The sequence below is a fragment of the Bison bison genome, unplaced genomic scaffold, assembly GCF_000754665.1.
Source record: "Bison bison bison isolate TAMUID 2011002044 unplaced genomic scaffold, Bison_UMD1.0 scf7180017864178, whole genome shotgun sequence".
Taxonomy (NCBI): domain Eukaryota; kingdom Metazoa; phylum Chordata; class Mammalia; order Artiodactyla; family Bovidae; genus Bison; species Bison bison.
The window spans coordinates 2,847,938-2,867,707 of NW_011494750.1; the positions used below are offsets into that span (position 1 = coordinate 2,847,938).

Consider the following 19,770-nt stretch of genomic DNA (forward strand, 5'->3'; position numbering starts at 1 on the left):
TTCAGGACTGACTTCCTTTAGGATGGACTGGTTGGATCTCCTTGCAGTCCAAGGGACTCTCAAGAGTCTTCTCCAACACCACAGTTCAAAAGCATCAATTCTTTGGCGCTCAGCTTTCTTTATAGTCCAACTCCCACATCCATACATGACTACTGGAAAAACCATAGCTTTGACTATATGAACCTTTGTTGGCAAAGTAATGTCTCTGCTTTTTAATATGCTGTCTAGGTTAGTCATAACTTTCCTTCCAAGGAGTAAGCATCTTTTAATTTCATGGCTGCAGTCACCTTCTTCAGTGAATTTGGTGCCCAAGAAAATAAAGTCTGTCAGTGTTTCCACTGTTTCCCCATCTATTGGCCATGAAGTGATGGGACCAGATGTCATGATCTTAGTTTTCTGAATGTTGAGTTTTAAGCCAGCTTTTTCATTTTCCTCTTTCACTTGCATCAAGAGGCTCTTTAATTCTTTTTCACTTTTTGCCATAAGGGTGGTGTCATCTGCGTATCTGAGCAATCTTGATTCCAGCTTGTGCTTCATGCAGGCTGGCATTTCTCATCATGTACTCTGCATATAAGTTAAATAAGCAGGGTGACAGCATACAGCCTTGACCTATTCCTTTCCCAGTTTGGAACTGATTTGTTGTTCCATGTCCATTTTTAACTGTTGTTTCTAGACCTGCATTTAAATTTCTCAGGAGGCAGGTAAGGTGGTCTCGTATTCCCATCTCTTCAAGAATTTTCCACAGTTTGTTGTGATCCACACAGTCAAAGGCTTTGGCATAGTCAATAAAGCAGAAGTAGATGTTTTTCTGGAACTCTTGTATTGTTTCAATGATCCAGTGGATGTTGGCAATTTGATCTCTGGTTCCTCTGCCTTTTCTAAATCCAGCTTGAACATCTGGAATTTCACGGTTCATGTACTGCTGAAGCCTGGCTTGGAGAATTTTAAGCACTGTTTTACTAGTGTGTGAAATGAGTGCAATTGTGTGGTAGTTTGAGCATTCTTTGGCATTGCCTTTCTTTGGGATTGGAATGAAAACTGACCTTTTCCAGTCCTGTGGCCACTGCTGAGTTTTCCAAATTTGCTGGCATGTTGAGTGCAGCACTTTAACAGTGTCATCTTTTAGGATTTGAAATAGCTCAAATGGAATTCTATCACATCCACTAGCCTTGTTCATAGTGATGCTTCTGAAGGCCCACTTGACTTCACATTCCAGGATGTCTGGCTCTAGGTGAGTGATCACACCATCGTGATTATCTGGGTCGTGAAGATTTTTTTTGTACAGTTCTGTGTATTCTTGCCACCTCTTCTTAATATCTTCTGCCTCTGTTAGGTCCATACCATTTCTGTCCTTTATTGAGCCCATCTTTGCATGAAACGTTCCCTTGGTATCTCTAATTTTCTTGAAGAGATCTCTAGTCTTTTCCATTGTATTGTTTTCCTCTATTTCTTTGCATTGATCGCTGAGGAAGGCTTTCTTACCTCTCATTGCTATTCTTTGGAACTCTGCATTCAAATGGGTATATCTTTCCCTTTCTCCTTTGCCTTTAGCTTCTCTTCTTTTCTCAGCTATTTGTAAGGCCTCCTCAGACAACCATTTTGCCTTTTTGCATTTCTTTTTCTTGGCTGCCTCCTGTACAGTGTCACAAACCTCCATCCAAAGTTCTTCAGGGACTCTGTGTATCAGATCTAATCCCTTGAATCTATTTGTCACTTCCACTGTATAATCATAAGGGATTTGATTTAGGTCATACTTGAATGGTCTAGTGGTTTTCCCTACTTTCTTCAATTTAAGTCTGAATTTAGCAATAAGGAGCTCATGATTTGCACCATAGTCAACTCCCGGTCTTATTTTTGCTGACTGTATAGAACTTCTCCATCTTTGGCTGCAAAGAATATATTCACTCTGATTTCAGTATTGACCATCTGGTGATGTCCATGTGTAGAGAGTTCTCTTGTGTTTTCGGAAGAGGGTGTTTGCTATGACCAGTGTGTTCTCTTGGCAAAGCTCTATTAGCCTTTGCCCTGCTTCATTTTGTACTCCAAGGCCAAATTTGCCTGTTACTCCAGGTATCTCTTGACTTCCTACTTTTGCATTCCAGTCCCCTATAATGAAAAAGACACTTTTTTGGGGTGTTAGTTCTGGAAAGTCTTGTAGGTCTTCATTGAACCATTCAACTTCAGCTTCTTTAGCATTACTGGTTGGGGCATAGACTTGGATTACTGTGATATTGAATGGTTTGCCTTGGAAATGAAGAGAGATCATTCTGTCATTTTTGAGATTGCATCCAAGTACTGCATTTCGGACTCTTTTGTTGACTATGATGGCTATTCCATTTCTTCTAAGAGATTCTTGCCCACAGTAGTAGGTATAATGGTCATCTGAGTTAAATTCGTCCATTCCAGTCCATTTTTGTTCACTGATTCCTAAAATGTACCTGCTGCCAAAAAGTGCAAACATGTGAGCAAGACCTTTGGGGTAGGTTGTGGGTTTTGGAGAATGCCAATATCTTCATATGTGCACTACATTCAAGATCACTTCATCTAGGCTTCAATAGTAGAATGCAACTACCTATATCTCTTTGCTCCCTATTCTTGGCCTCGTAGCCTGGCTCCCCTGGGAGCTGTTTTAACACTTGTCTTTCTGTCTGCTCTCTGAGCAGCACTCCAGTGGTGTCGTGGTTAAGAGCCCAGACTGAAAATCAGAGTCCCAGCTTTGCTTCCTGGATCTGTCACTGTCTCACTATGTGATCCAGGGCTAGTTTTCCTCTTAGTTTATTGATTTATGTTTTTGCCCTCACCACACAGCCTGTGGGATCTTAGTTCCTCAAGAAAGTGAAAGTGAAGTTGCTCAGTTGTGTCCGACTCTTTGCGACCCCATGGACTGTAGCCCACCAGGCTCCTCCGTCCATGGGATTCTCCAGGCAAGAATACTGGAGTGGGTTGCCATTTCCTTCTCCAGGGGATCTTCCGGACCCAGCGATCGAACCTGGGTCTCCTGCATTGTAGGCAGACGCTTTTTACCATCTGAGCCACCAGGGAAGTCCCTAAAAGAAATGCTAAGTAATTTATTGAGGTTGGTTGGGCTTGAAGGGAACCTAGGAATCGAACTGGCGTCTCCTGCATTAGCAGGTGGAGTCTTTACCACTAAACCACCAGGGAAGCCCCTGGCCCTTCCAGCCAGGAATCGAACCTGTGGCCCCTGCCATGGGAGCCCAGAGTCTTGACCACTGGACCACTGGGTAAGTCCCTCATTGATCCTCTTAGATCTCAGATTCTTCATCTTTATCACCAGAAATACATACATATACACACATATTTTTAAAAGATATTTTAAGATGTACTTTGCTGAACTATTGAAAGTTCAGGACTTGCTTTTCAGGAATTCCCTGGCGGTCCAGTGGTTAGGACTCCACACTTCTACTGTAGAGGGCACAAGTTTGATCCCTGGTCCGGGAACCTAAGGTTCCACATGCCATGTGGCACGGCCAAAAGGAAAAAAAAAAAGAACTTGCTTTTCTAAAATCTTCCCAGAATCCTTATGCGAATCAAAATTGAGGTCTTAACACAGTTCTTTGCCTTCTTAAAATGGTGCCGTCGCCTCCTTCGTGAAGTTGTTATGATGCACATGTGGGAAAATGTGTGCACAGCACCGTGGCGTGGTCCTTGGGACCCGGCCAGCACCCAGAATAGGACTGCGGCTGTTCTTGCTGCCTCCGCGCTGTAACCGTGCCCGCTGTTTTATCATTCTCCTCCTCGCCATCATCATCACTGACTGCAAATGGCATCACAGTGATAACCTGCGAAAATGCTGCTCTGACGCTGTGAGTGGTTACGTGATACAGAGGAGCTTCATGTCTGGAGGGGCTTCCTAACCTGCAGTTTATTGAAGTGAGGGCCACTAGATTTTTCTGTGCCTGGTCCCTTTCTCTTGTTTCCTCTCCTGCCCTTCTTCTTCCATTGGGTCGATGTTTGCGTCTCCCTGGCTCCCGATGGGGCACGCCCCCCGTGCTGTCATTTGAAGGGCACGTCCATGCAGAGATGGTGTTGCCTGTACCCCCTTTATTCTCCTCGGATCCAGCCCTGGGTCCTTGAGAAAGGCCTTACTGCTTGTGCTTACGCTTCTGTTTCGAGTTGTTGCTCCTCCATCTAGGCTGTAATTAGGATACACCCATCTTGAAGTTTTAATTCCTGTTAGTAACCAGCATGGCTTCCATTGTGTTAAGATCCCATACATCTGCAATTTGACAGAGGAGGAAGTAATGTTCAGAGCGGTGAATTTTACTCTCAGTAAAATCTCATGCCAGTGACTGGCAGGATTGGACTCTGAGCCCTGACTTTTGAATGTCCAAATTTAGTGATGGTGTTTACAATGTCATGGTGTCTTAATGATAATCCTTTATGTTTAAATATAACATTCTTGAGCTGTCAGCAGAGGAAACCGAGACTGAGATATTTTCAGGGGTTACTTCTAGGTCACACAGCTAAGGGGCAGAACAGGTCCTTACCTCCAAGCTTGGATTCCAAGGCTGACCCTTTCTTCTTTATGCTCTTCTGTTCTGTGCCATCTTTATGCCAGAGAGCTGTGGCGCTTCCTCCTAAGATCTGAGTTTGGAAAAAAGGCTATCACACGCACAACGTTTAGGTCTTAACACAGTTTTTTCCTTCTTAAAATGGTGCCATAGCCTCCTTCATGACATTGTTACGAAGCATACGTGGGAGGATGTGTGCACGGCACCTTGGCAGGGTCCTGGGGACCATGTAGTGTACACTCCTCTCCATACGCAGCGTTTTCTGAACATCGGGGATGGATGCATTTAGCATCTCAGGTCTGTACAGATTTAACTCCATGTTGAAGTTGTAGCCAGCAAGGCCAAACTCTATTATTTTTATCTTTTAAAAAACCTTTTTATTTGGTACTGGGGTATATCTTTGATTAACAAACAATGTTGTGACAATTTCAGGTGAACAGCAAAGAGACTCAGCCATGTATCTGTTCTCCCCCAAACTCCCCTCCCATCCAAGCCACCACTTAACATTGAGCAGAGTTCCCTGTGCTGCACAGTGGGTCCTTATTGGTTATTCCTTTTAAATACATCCTGTGTATGTGTCCATCCTAACCCCCTCAACTATCCCTTTTCCCCATTCCTTTCCCTGCCAACCATAAGTGTGTCCTCCAGGTCTGTGGATCTCTTTCTGTTTTGTAGATTCCACACATAAGGGATGTCATACAGTATTTTTCCTCTGTCTGACTTTCTTCATTCAGTGTGATTATCTAGGTCCATGCTTGTTTTTATCTTTATTTGGTAGCCTTCTGTTTCACTGACACATGTGTATGTATTATATACACACATGTATGCATGTATGTATATCTATCTATTTATCTAAATACATGGAAATCTAAATGTATTTTGTTGGAGGGAAGTCCAGGAGGCAAATAAAGAGAAATGAAATTTTATAGTTGCAAAACTCACTTCTGGAAAGTAGACATACAGAACAGCCTTTACTCTTACATTTCTTTTTGAAAAATAATTTTTTTCTGTCCTTTTTTTTGGAAACAACATTAAAATAGAATCCAGTCCTGTGAAAGCAGTTACCACCAGTCCATCCAGTGTGACTGCAACTTGGAAAAACAACACAACTGCTTCTGATTCCATGGGTGGCATAAAGAGTACGAATGAGAATCTGCACACGAGCTTTGCAAATCAGACAGGTGATAACAGCACGGATTCGGGTCCAGGAAGCAATGGGACTTCAGGAGATACCACAGTAGGTAAGATGAGTGGCTCCTAGGGCGGATCATGAACTGTCCTTCTCATCCTGTACCCTAGAGCCTTGCCCATTCAAGTTGCCTGTTGGAAAGAGATTGATTTTTGTTGACTCTGGAAGATGAGGGAAGATTCTGTGTGGTTTCACGCCCAGGAGTTCAGGTGGCAGGATCATTTAATACTAAGGTCCTGTGTGTTTTGGGATATTTTAACTGCTTCCAACTGTTTGGTTTTTAAAAAATCTCTCATTATTATTGGTGAATAGTTACTTTTCTGCTAAGACTTGTGAACAGAGACCCTGTTAGAAATGTGTCTTGATGCTGTTGGTAACTACTAGGCTTCTTTTAAGCTCCCCAGGAAAGTTGATGCTGTGTTTGTATTCCCAGAAGCTTCTGTTGGGCATGAAAATTTGGATACTTTATAGAAGAGTATATGCTTCAAATGCAATAAGAGCCCAGTGACATTGGATTAAGCTTAGATTTTTATTTAGCTTAGGTATCAGTACCCTGAACCACCAGTTATAACTGCAAATAACAGCTTTTTTTTTTTTTTTAAAGCTGAAAAGAACCAAAAGCATAAAAAAGAGTTGAGATGCCTTTTTTTTTAAGCTCAGAAAAATACAGAATTCAAAAAAAGAGGTCCTGTGTTGGTTTTCTGATCTGGAGGGGCGGTGATGTCATTGGCTGGTGGGAGCCACGGGAAGCTGACCTCTCGAGCCCGGGGCTTGAAGTGACCACCTGGCATAGCAGCTTCCGCACACAAAGCAAGCCAGTGCTAGGCCAGTGGTTTTGAACATGGCTTTTCTCCAAGCCAGGAAATTATTTCTGTAAATAAAACGTTGCCCAGGTGCCCAGAAACTGCAAAGAACTGGAGAAAGAGGAGCTACAGGGATGCAATGTCACAGGTACCTTCAAAAACTCCTGGAGGGCCTCAGAGCACAGTTGTAGAGAAAACAAAACCTGCAGGAGAGCTTCACCGTATTGTGAGAGAGACAGGAAAAGGAGGACAGGGCAGAGGAGATGGAAGGGACGGAGGAGGGAGAAAGCAGAATTTAGAGTTGGTAATGGGACAAGGTGACACAGGATTGGTGCCTATAGGAATGGGGAGGTGACCAGGCGACCCGAAGCACCCAGCTCAGGGGCTGAGGCTCCTCACTCCAGCTTAAGGCCCCCGAGGCCAAGGCTGTGTTCATCAGCTGCTGTGTACTGAGCATGAACTATGTGCTTCAGATCAGTTCAGTCGCTCAGTCGTGTCCAACTCTTTGCGACCCCATGGACTGCAGCACGCCAGGCCTCCCTGTCCATCACCAACGCCCAGAGCTTGCTCAAACTCATGTCCATCGAGTCGGTGATGCCATCCAACCATCTCATCCTCTGTTGCCCCCTTCTCCTCCTGCCTTCAATCTTTCCCAACATCAGGGTCTTTCCCAGTGACTCTTTTCAATTTGCTTAGCTGCCCCTAATACATCAGAGTGCCCTCACAGTAACCCTGAGGGCTACAGAGGAGGAATCTGTAACTCTGAGAAGCTAAGTTTCTTCTGCGCTCCTGGGGTCATTGAGCACCATGTGGAGGGAACCCAGGAGCCTGGTTCCAGAGCACTGTGGTACAGCGGTGTCCATAGCGGCCACCCAGATCACTGAGCTAGCTGGTTTATTCACATTCCGTTTCTTTAAAAAAGACAACTGCATGACCCAGTTTAGAAATCTTGGCCTCAGATATGGTTTGACATGAAGAATAAAGTCGTAGAATGGATTAGCTGGCCTAGAGCTGGATGGGGCCTGATGGGCATCCGTGCCAGTGTCTTTGAGTTGAGCCTCAAGCAGGGTTGTGGCTTCGTCTGCAGTGCTGTTGCTGCGGTTACTGTCTAGTTTCTAAGTCATGTTTGACTCTTTGCGACCCCATGCTTAAAGCTAGAGCCCTGGGCTCTAGTTCCCCGATGCTCCAAGTATGCTGTGCGTTCTTGAGCAAGTCACCCTGCCGTTCTGAATTTCCATACTCTCATCTCAAGACTGAAGGATATGGGTGTCATTTTGGCCAAAGTGGTTTGGTTTTGGTCACAATCAGCCAAATAAAGTGACAGAAAGGATGGCAGAGGGATAGTATAGATTGGAAGTCTTCAGAAAATTCCCCTTGGGGTTGGAATACAGGGATGAGCGTCTCAGTTGAAATGTCTCGGTACTATGACATATTCGTATTATCTGGAATTGAGACTTTTAGATGTAGCAGATGGTCACTATTTTGGATGCTTCTTCCTGATAACCTAAAACAAATATTAAAAGCTGCTGTTTAAAAGGGCAATTTAAAGAGTGCCAAATCACTGTAGAAGTTGGCTGCCTTGGAGAATAGTTCTGATCCTAAAAAGTTATGGCTTTAAGGTTCATCCTTTTCTCCTTTTTCCTGCATGATGGTAAGTTTTCTCCCCACTGTGAAGCGATAGAATTGCACTGGACTCTGACATAAAGGAAGTGTCTGTAGTGGGTCCCACTGAATCATCGGTGCCCCCAGTCATTCATAATGAAGGGGACTGCAGGCATCTCGTTCCATCAGTGCCCACTCTGTGCTTTTCAAATAGAGCCTCATCCAGTAATGGATCTGCGTGCTGCCTTCGTGGGTGTGACGCACGTGACTCTTACCTGGAAGACTGATAACATCACGGACACCTGCCGGATGCTCCTTGAAGGAAGCCAGGAGTTGACTACAAACTTAACGGTCAATATTTTTGACCTGAAGCCGGGGAGTCAGCACACGGTCACCCTGTATCCTTTAGGATTAAATGAGACCCAGGGAAGCCCCCTGTCGACAGAAAATGGCTTGGGTGAGTCACAGCGGTGGGCTTCTGACCCATAAGGCCTTGAAGGAAGAGATGAGGTGACGCTGGTCTCTCTTCCTGCTTCTTTTAACCGACCTTCACCTTGGTCCAGGAGTTCTGCCTGTTTTACCCTCTCTCTGCAGGGGTATGGTCCAGGGAAAGAATGCCTTGAGTGGGGCTCTGCTTAGCCCAGTGTGAATCATGGGGTTGTCCCTGGAAATCCATGTTTGGAGTTGGGTGGGAGAAGATGGGTTCTTGGAAGAAGTTGGGGGGTGATGCAAGTATCTGCTTTGGAGAGAAAAGCACGTATATCTGTGGTGCTACCTGGTCTTCCCTGGTGGCTCAGATGGTAGAGTCTACCTGCAATGCAGGAGAAGACCCGGGTTCAATCCCTGGGTTGGGAAGATCCCCTGGAGAAGGAAATGGCAACCCACTCTGGTATTCTTGCTGGGAGAATCCCATAGACAGAGGAGCCTGGCGGGCTACAGTCCATAGGGTCACAAAGATGCAACTTTGTGACTTTAGCACACCTGTGCTAAAAGTACAATGCAAAATACCTGCCAAAGATGAGGCTCCTGGGACTTCCCTGGCAGGTCAGTGGTTAGGAAGCCACCTGGCAACACTGGGCAGCGTGAGTTCAGTTCCTGATTGTTAAACTAAGATCCCACGTGTGTCACACAATGAATGAATCAGTCAATACACACACGCACACACACACCCCTAAACCATTGCTTAACAATATCAGGTTCCTTTCAGGAGCATGGATCTCTTTCTGGGGGAGAAAGGGAACAGGTGTTCATAGAATCCCAGCTGTGGGCACTGTCTGATGTGGCATCCTTCGGTGGAGAGGGCAGCGGCGCTGAAAGCAGACAGGAATGCACTTCAGTCTCAGGTCATGTCTTTGCCTTTTGTGTTTCAAACAGATGCCGGCAACACAGACAGCTTGCCTGGGGGTCCCGCGGCCCCTGGGTCCAAATACCGACTGGAACGTGCCGGCCCGTCGTCTAACACTTCCCTGGCCCCGGACACCGTGGAAGTCTTGCTTCTCAGGTTAAAGCCTGGCACACAGTACAAGGCCACGGTCTATCCCCAGGCTGTTAAAAGTGCCGAAGGACAGCCCCAGGCTACAGAGTTCAAAACAAGTATGTGGAGTTTTGTAAAATGGCTTCAGCCAGAGTTTCCTAGCGCAAAGTTTGTCTCCTGTGATTCTGGTCCTGAGTTATCTCTTGCTTCATAAGTCAGCTTGTGGTTGGAGGGAATTTTCTGGAAGAGATTTTGGACAGCAGGTCCAGTGAGTTTCTTCTGAGCTCTGTGGCCAAGGCTCTTCTTTCCTTGACCCCATCACAGCATATTCAGCAGCTACTGTGTGCGGATGCGAGGGGCTCCCTTGCCCTTTCTTTTATAGCTCTGCATACTGGCCAGGGAGGCACACTGGTGTAAGGTTTTTCTCTTGAAAGTTGATATTCATTTTGTCCACGTTGGTTAAGTATTTTCCCCCTGAGAAGAGACAATGAGTCTTCTTTTTTGACCTAAACTTGAAAGGCATACTGACCTTCCTGTGTCCCTTGCTGACATGCACGCTGCTGCTTTTTACCTAGAATCTGTCAGCGTTCTTACTCTGTAAATTGAACAGTTTTGGAGACTTTTTGGATCAGTGCTAATGAGGGTGTAAAGAAATGCATGGTTCCTACGCTCAGGAAATTTCAGAACAGAAGGGGAATCGAGGGAAAATACACGCAAAAGCACACAGCCATGCTCAGTGAGTTCAGAAACGAATGCTGTAGCCTTGTAGCCTTCGGGGGCTTCCTTGCAGGCGATACAGACCAATTTGGGTTATCTTATCCAAAAAGATATCTATTTTGCATGGCAGTCTCTCTGCTGCACAGCAGAAACTAACACCTTATAGGTCAAATATATTCCAATAAAAACTAAAACAAGCAAACAAACACCCCCTCTCCTCCAAATATATCTATTCTGGAAGGATGTCATAGATCCATAGAACGGGGGGAGGAGAGTGGAGGCTGGAGGACCAAGGTCAGAACACCGAGTAGCAGCCAGAAAACTGGCGCTGGACCTGGCGACCCAGAACGGGAGGTGGTGAGGAGAAGGCTCCAGTTGCTTTCTCCTCCAGCCCCACAGGAGCCTGTGTTTCACTCACTGGTGGAACCTGTCACCTGGCAGAGTGCCCCAGTGATGCAGGGTGCCGGGGTCAGCATTGTGGGGACACAGCGCAGGCGGGAGAGGACAGAGGGTGGACTGGGAGGGTGGGGTGGACAAGTGATGAATGACCAGCGCTCTCGTGTTTCCTTTCCTGGAGTTACGGTTGTTATCTTGATTTTTTTTTTTTATAGATGAGGAACCTGAGCTCAGTGATTTTCCTAAGATCTACCAGGCTCTTCAGTAGAGCTCACCTTGGAACCCAGACCTGCCTTGTGCAAAAGTCTGTGATCTTTACTTAATTGTGTAGATAGTGTTAATTCTTGGATGGAAGATGCCTGAGACCTTTTGGGGTCACCCAGCACTTAGACGGGCATGTGTAGAGTCCATGTTGTGGTTTGAGACATCTATTGCATCCCTAGGATTAGTCAACTTAGCAGGGAGAATGAAGGGTAAACTATGCAGTTGCAATTAGCCAGGCTGTTTCTTCACTGAAGATGCTGTCTGACTTTTGCTGGGACCCTGTCTACACTTGGGTCTGCTGTGTTAAATGGTGTAGAACAGGAAGAAGAATTGCTGAGTGTTTCTTGGATGGGATGCCTTGATGACAGCATCTCTCTCCCTGTCTGGTGGTGGTGAACTCCTCTTGTGTCTTCACAGATTCCAGTCAGGTTTTTGACATCAAATTTGTGAACATCAGTGCCACCAGCTTGACCATGACCTGGAAGATCAATGATAATGAGTCATCTTCAGTCTATACCTACAAGATACAAGTTGTGGATGAGACAGATTCCTTCAATCTCACAGTCAATGAGACTCATGCCGTCATCACTGAACTGAGCTCAGGCACCTTGTACAACATCACGGTGTATCCTGTCCTTGAGGATGGTTCCGAGGGCACGCCGGGCTTCATCCAAGTTTACACCCGTGAGTCCGCTCGTGGCTTTGCTAACCTTTCTTCCTGCCGGCCGTGTGCCCGGCCCAGATACGAGACAAACCCTGTTCCTTTTTCGAGGAACGCACAGTTCAGCGTGTGGGTCCACAGGGACTCTTACCACCTTCAAGATTTTCAGTCCTGTAATGGTGACCATTGACTGACCTGCCCACACGTCCAGCCTCGTGTGACATGTTTTCCTTGTACCGTCTCCTTTAATGTTCACACATCTGTGACATGGTTGGCATTGACCTCATTTTATGGATGAGGAATTCCAGGCTGAGAGAGATGCTGTGGGCAGGTATCACATCTTGTAAGTGTCTGAGGTGGGATCAGACAGCTGGGCTCTCTCAGCTCCAGCCTGAGCTGGTGACAACCACCCTAGCAAGGTGGAGACAGGGAGCAAATTGGTATGTGGAGATGAAAAGAACCCGGATATTCACACGCCTTTGTCCTTTGAATGTGGACAAAATAATGAAGCAGGATGCAGCTATCTCTCTTTTTTTTTTTCCTTCTCATTTGAGTCTCTCTTAAAGATAAGGTGTTTGGCAGCAAATAAAAACCTTTCTGTTCCAAAGAAGGTCCAATAATTAAAACAATAATGGTCTACCAGTAATGTAATAATATAGTGTATTAATATTACATAATGATATTGGTGTCACTCTGTGCCAGGAGCTTTGCATATATTGCAGGGGTCTTCATGGTAGCTGTTAGGATCCCTGTTTTTGTTTATTTAATTTTATTTTTTACCTTTTTATTTTGTATTGGGGTATAGCTGATTAACAATGCTCTGACTGTTTCAGGTGAGCAGCAAAGGGACTCAGCCATACCTATATATGTATCCATTCTTCCCCAAACAGGACCCCTGTTTTACAGGTGAAAAACCTACAGCCCAACACGGCTGAGGAATTTGCCTAAAACCAGAGAGCTGGCAAGCGGCAGGGCAGGGACTTGAATCCAGGGGCGCCTGGCTCTGGACCCAGGGCTCATCTCATGAGAATGCTTTATTCCAGTGTCTGATGCTTCCTGCAAGGCGCCTTAGGCATTCTTACAGATGTCTTCTGACTGGGTCTGTGGAGTAAATGAAATCTGCTTCCTTTTCTTCACCTTCTACTTAAAAAAAAAATTAATCTCTCTGTTAAGATTAGGTTCACTGTGAGTAACAAACTCCCCAAGTATCCAAGACAGGAGTTTGTTTCTCTCTCACTGTAAAAGCAGCCCAGTGCTAAGCCCAGGGCTATGGATGGGATGGTAGAGTCTTAGCTGCGGCTCAGAGCAAGAAACAGGAACCGTGAGCTCACTGCAGTGTTTTTGTTTTTTATTTTAACTTGTGGAAAATTGCTTTTCAGTGTTGTGTTGGTTTCTGCTGTACAATGACAAGAGTTAGTCGTAGTTATATGTATATCCCTTGCCTCTTGAGTCTCCCTCTCCTCCCCTCATCCCACCCTTCTAGGCCATTCCCGGGTGCCAGGCTGGCTGGGCTCCTTGTGTTATATGACGGTTCCCCACTAACTAACTATTTCACACACGATAGTATATATATGTCAGCGCTACTTTCTCAATCTGTCCCACCCTCACCTTCCCCCGCTGTGTGCACAAGTCCGTTTTCTACTAGGGTCATCAGTACCGTTTTTCCAGATTCCATATACATGTGTTAATGTACGACACTTGCTTTTCTGACTTCACTTCGGCCTGTATGACAGGCTCTAGGTTCACTCACCTCACTACAACGGGCTCAGATTCATTCCTTTTTATGGCTGAGAGACTATGAGCTATTTGAAGCTGAGAAGGATCTAATCTTGGAACTGAGAGTTTATAGAATCATTGGAAGGGCTGATGTGTTAATTTGCTAGGGCCGCCGTAACAAGCACCGCAGATTGGGAGGCTTTAACAGCAGAAATCTGCTCTCTCACAGTCTGGAGGCAAATAGTCTGAGATCAAGTGGTTCAGGGTTGGTTTCTTCTGAGATCTGCCTTCTTGGTTTTGTGATGGCCAGCTTCTCCCCGTGTCTTCACATGACTGTCCTTTGGTCTGTGCATGCCTGTGTCCCAGTCACCTCTTTATTTTATTTTATTGAAATACTGTTGATTTACCATGTTGTATTTGTGCTGTATAGCAAAGTGACTCAGTTAAACATGTTTATATTCTTTTTTTACATTCTTTTCCATTATGGCTTATCACAGGATATTGAATATAGTTCCTTCCAATTTCTTCTTATAAGGATACTAATTGTTGTAATTTAGGACCTACCTTAATGGCCTCATTTTACCTTAAACACTTCTTTAAAAACCCTGTCTCCAAGTATAGTCAGATTCTGAGGTACTGTGGGTTGGGACTTCAATATAAGAATTTTGAGGGGACATAATTCAGCTCATAACATGTGAGGTACAGGGTCTAGGCTGGGACCCAGAAATGACTCCCAGTCTAAGGGTGCAGAACTCCCCACCCTGGATGGCCCCAGCAGTGTCACAGTCAGTACCCGGCTGTAGTTGTTGGCTCTTGGAATGTATGGAGTTGCTTGCTGGGCATCAGGAGGCTGCAGCCACTGCCACATTGTTGGTTCTAGAGCCAGGTAGCCTGAGTCCAGGGATCACACCCACAGTTCAGCTACAAGGAGGAGAAAATACTGCTTCCCCCTTTAAGGTTGTTTCTTAGGAGCCATATTGTTCTTATACTCACATCCCATTGGCCAGAACTTAGTAATCACGTGACTAGTTGCAAGGGAGGCTGGGAAATGTAGTTTTTTAAATCTCCAAGAGTCATGTACATTGCTAAAAATCTGGGAGTGTATGTTTAAGGAAAATGGAGGGGGATGAATTTTGGGGGTCAACAGCACCTTCTGCTGTACATCGTTAAAAAAAGACTCTGGGTGGCTAAGTGTTGTATGCAAGATAAGACTGCTGGCAGTGGCCAAGGTCCCACTCCAGAGTCTGAGCCCCGAACCCTCGGGAATTCACTCACCCCTTTTCTCATTTCCTTTGAATGACTTTGTACAACTTAACCGGTGTCTGAACTCCTGTGGCCAATTGTTCTCTTGGTTAGAAACATGAGTTCCTAAGGGGCTTGTGTTGTAGGTGCACCAAGTGTGCATTTAATCTCTGTGTAAATATTTTGTGAGATTCAGTCACCCTTGTCTTCTGGAGAAATAGATTCTTAATCTAGTCATTTGCTTTCTTCACACAGCCCCCAGTCCAGTTTCTGACTTTAGAGTGACAAGCGTCAGCACAAGGGAAGTTGGCTTAGCATGGAACAGCAATGACACTCATTCCTTTGACATACGTATCACACCTCATGAAGCTGGAGAACCTCGAATCATCACCACCACCGAACAAAGTATTGTCATTGGTGGCTTATACCCTGGAACCATGTATCGTTTTGATATATATCCACAAGGACCAAATGGGACTAAAGGGGATTCCCAAACAGTTTCCACTACAACTGGTAAGCAAATAGGCTGTATTTTCTGTGAATTAGTTATGTTTCTTAAGGGAAATCAGTATAAACCTTACCTGTCAAAATTTCCAAATATTGCTTTTCTTTTAATTATCTAAGAAAGACCTTTTAAAAAATTGTTAATGACAGCAATGCATATTCATTATCTAAAATACAGATAAGCAAAAAGAAAAATCACCTGTAGACTAACAGCCAGAGATAATCACTAATAGCTTTTGATGCATGATGTTTTAGAACAGGGGTCCCCAACCCCTGGGCCACAGACTGGTACTCATCTGTGGCTTGTTAGGAACCAGGCTGCACAGCAGGAGGTGAGTGGCGGGTGAAGGAGTCACTCCCCATCGCTTGCATTTACCGCCTGAACTCCACCTTCTGTCAGGTTGGCCATGGCATCAGATTCTCATAGGAGTGTGAGCCCTACTGTGAACTGCGCATGCGGAGGGTGTAGGTTGCGTGCTCTTTATGAAAATCATCCCCAAACCACCTGTCTACCCTGTGTGTGGAAAAATATCTTCCATGAAACCAGTCTGTGGTGCCAAAAAGGTTGCAGACTGCTCTTCTAGAATTTTAAGATTATATAAAGGTGTATGTATGTATGTGTGCATGTATATTTTAACAAGTATTAAAATCCTCTACACATGTGGTTTTAAATCTGCTTTTTGTTCTATTCAAGTTTATTATGATTCTTCTTCCCTATCAGCATAAATATCCCTGCAGATTAATTTTAATATCTGCCTGGCATTCTGTTGTCCGAATCAGGAGTCAGCAGACAATAAAGGTCCATGGGTCAAATCTGGCTCACTGCCTGTTTTTTTTTTTATAAGTAAAGCTTTATTCAAGCCTAGCCATGCTCATTTCTTTATATAAAGTCTATGACTTCTTTCGTGCTAGAAACAAATAGTTTCAACAGAGAATACATGGCCTGAAAAGCCTAGGATATTTGTTCTGTGGTCCAAATAGAAAAAGTTTGCTGACCCTTGGTTAGATCTACTACTATTACTACTACTACTACTAAGTCGCTTCAGTCGTGTCCGACTCTGTGCGACCCCATAGACGGCAGCCCACAAGGCTCCCCCGTCCCTGGGATTTTCCAGGCAAGAATACTGGAGTGGTTAGATCAGTGGTTCTCCAAGTGTGGTCCGGGGATCTCTGGGGCGGTCCCCTAGACTCTTTGAAGGGGGTCTGTGAGGTATTAGTATTATCATAATACTACTAGAATACTATTTGGCTTTTTCACTCTCATTCTCTCATGATAAGTGTACAGTGGAGTTTTCCAGATGCAGTGTGACATGGGATGGCATCATTCTTCTGTTGGCTCATGGAATGTATGATTTGTATTCTTACATTTTAAGCATTTCCTCATTAAAAATGTTCTGTTACAGCATACATAAATATAACCTAAATAAATAAAAATTCTCTGAGAGCCTCAATAATTTTCAGAAGGTAAAGGAGTCTATACTGCTGGTCTGGATGTATTATAAATTGCTTGACCATTTGCCTGTTGTTGGACAGGTAGATCATTGACAGTCTTTCATGAACAATATTGTGATGCAATGGTCTTGTTAGTTCTATGAGGCTGATTGATGTTGATAAAAGTATTTCATGAAAACAATCCATTGTTCATTATTGTTACCTTTGAAATTTGAAATGAAATTTTTTGGGAAAGCTTGGAGAACATCCAGTATCCTTGATCTTTGATTGCACGGGACTTGAAATCCTTTCTACAGAAGGAAAGAGTAAATAAATGGGACTGATTCCTTGAGCCATGTGTGAAGTCAGTTGGGTTTTTGAGATTCTCCTTGTGTGGGTTTTCTCAACTTTGTTGGTTAGGTTAAGCATTGATGGTTATTTGGAAGATCTGCCTCCACAATAAGGGAACTGCTAAAATGTATCCCTCAGATGAAGTGCATAGTTCCTTTTCAAGTCTGATTTTCAGGTTAGACTTTTGAGATCAGGTTATAGTATCAACATATATATTTTTTCTCTCTTTTTGAGAATGTAGCTAATGGTAAGGGGATCACAATTTGGGTCCCTTTGATGTTGTGTGACTTGCCAATTCCCAGGATTTACTGCAATAATAACATTATGTAGTGGGGGTCTACAAAGCGCTGGGCTCTCAGTCTTTGTATTTAAACATTTTGAACACAACTCTATGAGGTAGGTACTATTATCATCTCTATTTTATAGAGTAGGAAACGGGGACTCTGTGAACTTAAGTAACTGACCCAGCGTGACAAGGGAGTGAACTGGCCTCTGTCTGCCTTTGGAGACTGAGGTCTTAACCACAGTGTGGACTGCACTGCGATATGGAGCAACTGCAGAAGTAATTCAGGACTATTCATAAGGAGAAGGCATCTCTTGTACTATCGCCTATAATTGTCCCAATGAATGGAAATCAAGAAGAGTTATAATAAGGCACTAGGCTCTTAGGACATCACCAATTCTATTATTGACCAATGTTTGCTGTTATTGTGGGAGAATCAATGTAACAGCATTAAAGGTGATTTTGAAAAAGGGAAGCAAGTACTGGATGACCCAGCAATTCCACTCTTACATGTATACATATTTCTAAAAGAATTGAAATCAGGGACTTGAACATATTTCTCTACACCAACATTCACAGTAGCATGATTCACAATAGCTAGAAGGTGGAGGCAGCCAAGTGTCCGTCAGCAGGTGAAATGTGGTATATCCATACAATAGAATGCTGCTGCTGCTGCTGCGTCGCTTCAGTCGTGTCCGACTCTGTGCGACCCCATAGACGGCAGCCCACCAGGCTCCCCCGTCCCTGGGATTCTCCAGACAAGAACACTGGAGTGGGGTGCCATTGCCTTCTCCATATAATAGAATAGTTGTTGTTATTTAGTTGCTAAGTTATGCCCGACTCTTTTGTGACCCCATGGACTGTAGTCCACCAGCCTCCTCTGTCCATGGGATTCTGCAGGCAAGAATCCGAGAGCGGGTTGCCCTTTCCTCCTGCAGGGTATCTTCCTGTCCTAGAGATTGAACCCGCGTCTCCTGCATGGCAGGTGGATTCTTTACCATTGAGCCACTAGGGAAGCCCCACACTAGAATATTATTTAGCCACACAAGGAATGATGTACCAAGGCATGCTACAGTGTGAATAAACCTTGAAAGCATTATGCTAGGTGAAAAAAGCCCATCATAGAAGAACAACTGCCATATACATCCACTTATGTGAGGTGCCTAGAATTGGCACATTCGTAGAGACAGAAGATAGTGGGGAGAAGGGAGGAATGAGAAGTTCTTACTTCAAGGGAACAGAGTTTGTGTTGGGCATCATGAAACACTTTGTGTTTAGCCAGTGATGATGGTGATACCCCACTGTGAACATACTTAACACTTACAAATGGTTCAGATGATAACTATTGCACTCTATTTATTTTACTACCACAAAATTCAATAAAGACTTTCAAGATGGTCCTTGTAAAAAAAATCTTAAAAAAAAGAGATTCTGTGCAGTTATACTGCAGCTGGTTCAGTGTGTAGAGGTGAGATGGTGAGTGCAGAACCCAGAGCCCTCTGGGTAGTTTCGCTTCTGACTCCTCGCTGTGAGGATGCGGCTCCGTGTGTTTTTTCCCCTTCCGCACTCCAGCCTCAAGTGCCCATTTCAGTGTCAACTCTCCATTTCCGTCTTTCTCTTCAGTGTGCCTGCCTGTGTTATAGAAAGATGTTTTCTTCTGAGGGACTGATTTTTAAAAAACTTTGCTGAGATATAATACATATGCTGAAACTCACACGCACCCTAAGTGCGTAATTTGATGCATCTTTACAAACTGAACCCATCTGGTCACTAGCACTCAGATCAAGAAAACCTGAGCATGGTTTCCACTCTAGAAGACCCCCTCCCAACCAACCCCAGACCAAGGGGATGTCTCTATGACAGAAGCAAAAGGCCAGAGAACAGATAGGACAGGCTGGTAAATTCATCAGTGTTGCAGAAGAGCCAAGATTCTTGAAAGAAACTGTTTCTCACCTAAGTGTTAGAGTTTGCCCTTAGTGAACTCATTTGATGACAGAAGAGCAAGTTCTCTGGGCAGGTGCTTTAGAATAAAGCTGGACATTGCGATGGTCATTGACAGACTTCCTTTTTTCTTCCTTTCCTCTGCCCAGACTGCAGCGCAGTGTTTGACATCCGCGTCATTAACGTCACCACCACCGACATGCAGCTGGCGTGGCAGAACACAGACAACGCTTCCGAATACATCTACAGTGTAGAAATACAGTCTGAACACAGCTCTGATCGGAAGAACAGTTCTCACACGGGGATCGCTTTCCACGACCTGACCCCGGGCACCTTATACAAGATCACAGTCACCCCCCAGATGGACTTTGTCCAGGGGCTGGCCAACTCCACCCTACAGTACACACGTAAGTATTTCAGGACACCCTCCTAAGGAAGCATTTTCCCAGCCTTTCAGCCGGAGGAGGGGAAATAAGCATGGGTTCAGTGATGAGGCAAGAGGCCCTTGTGTTTCTGGGCTCCAGGTAGAATGTGAAACCGAGGAAGCTGAAGACGTTGGGCTCAGCCAACGTTCTGCACTGCCCTGGCGGCACTGGTGCTGAGCCATGTGAACTTGGAATTGTCTTCCGAAGCAGAGAGGCATCCCATGAGCTTGGGAAGCATC

The 19,770-nt window shown here is 44.7% G+C and overlaps 1 protein-coding gene across 1 annotated transcript in view; it reads left to right on the forward strand.

The window, feature by feature from the left end:
- Window positions 1–19,770, forward strand: part of PTPRJ (protein tyrosine phosphatase, receptor type, J) — a 59,468-nt gene that overhangs the window by 5,715 nt on the left and 33,983 nt on the right. The window contains exons 5-10 of the mRNA XM_010842427.1: window positions 5,573–5,773; window positions 8,341–8,583; window positions 9,501–9,719; window positions 11,395–11,661; window positions 14,852–15,109; window positions 19,256–19,513. Of these exons, the coding sequence (XP_010840729.1) occupies window positions 5,573–5,773; window positions 8,341–8,583; window positions 9,501–9,719; window positions 11,395–11,661; window positions 14,852–15,109; window positions 19,256–19,513 (1,446 nt within the window). The remainder of the gene's footprint in view (window positions 1–5,572; window positions 5,774–8,340; window positions 8,584–9,500; window positions 9,720–11,394; window positions 11,662–14,851; window positions 15,110–19,255; window positions 19,514–19,770) is intronic.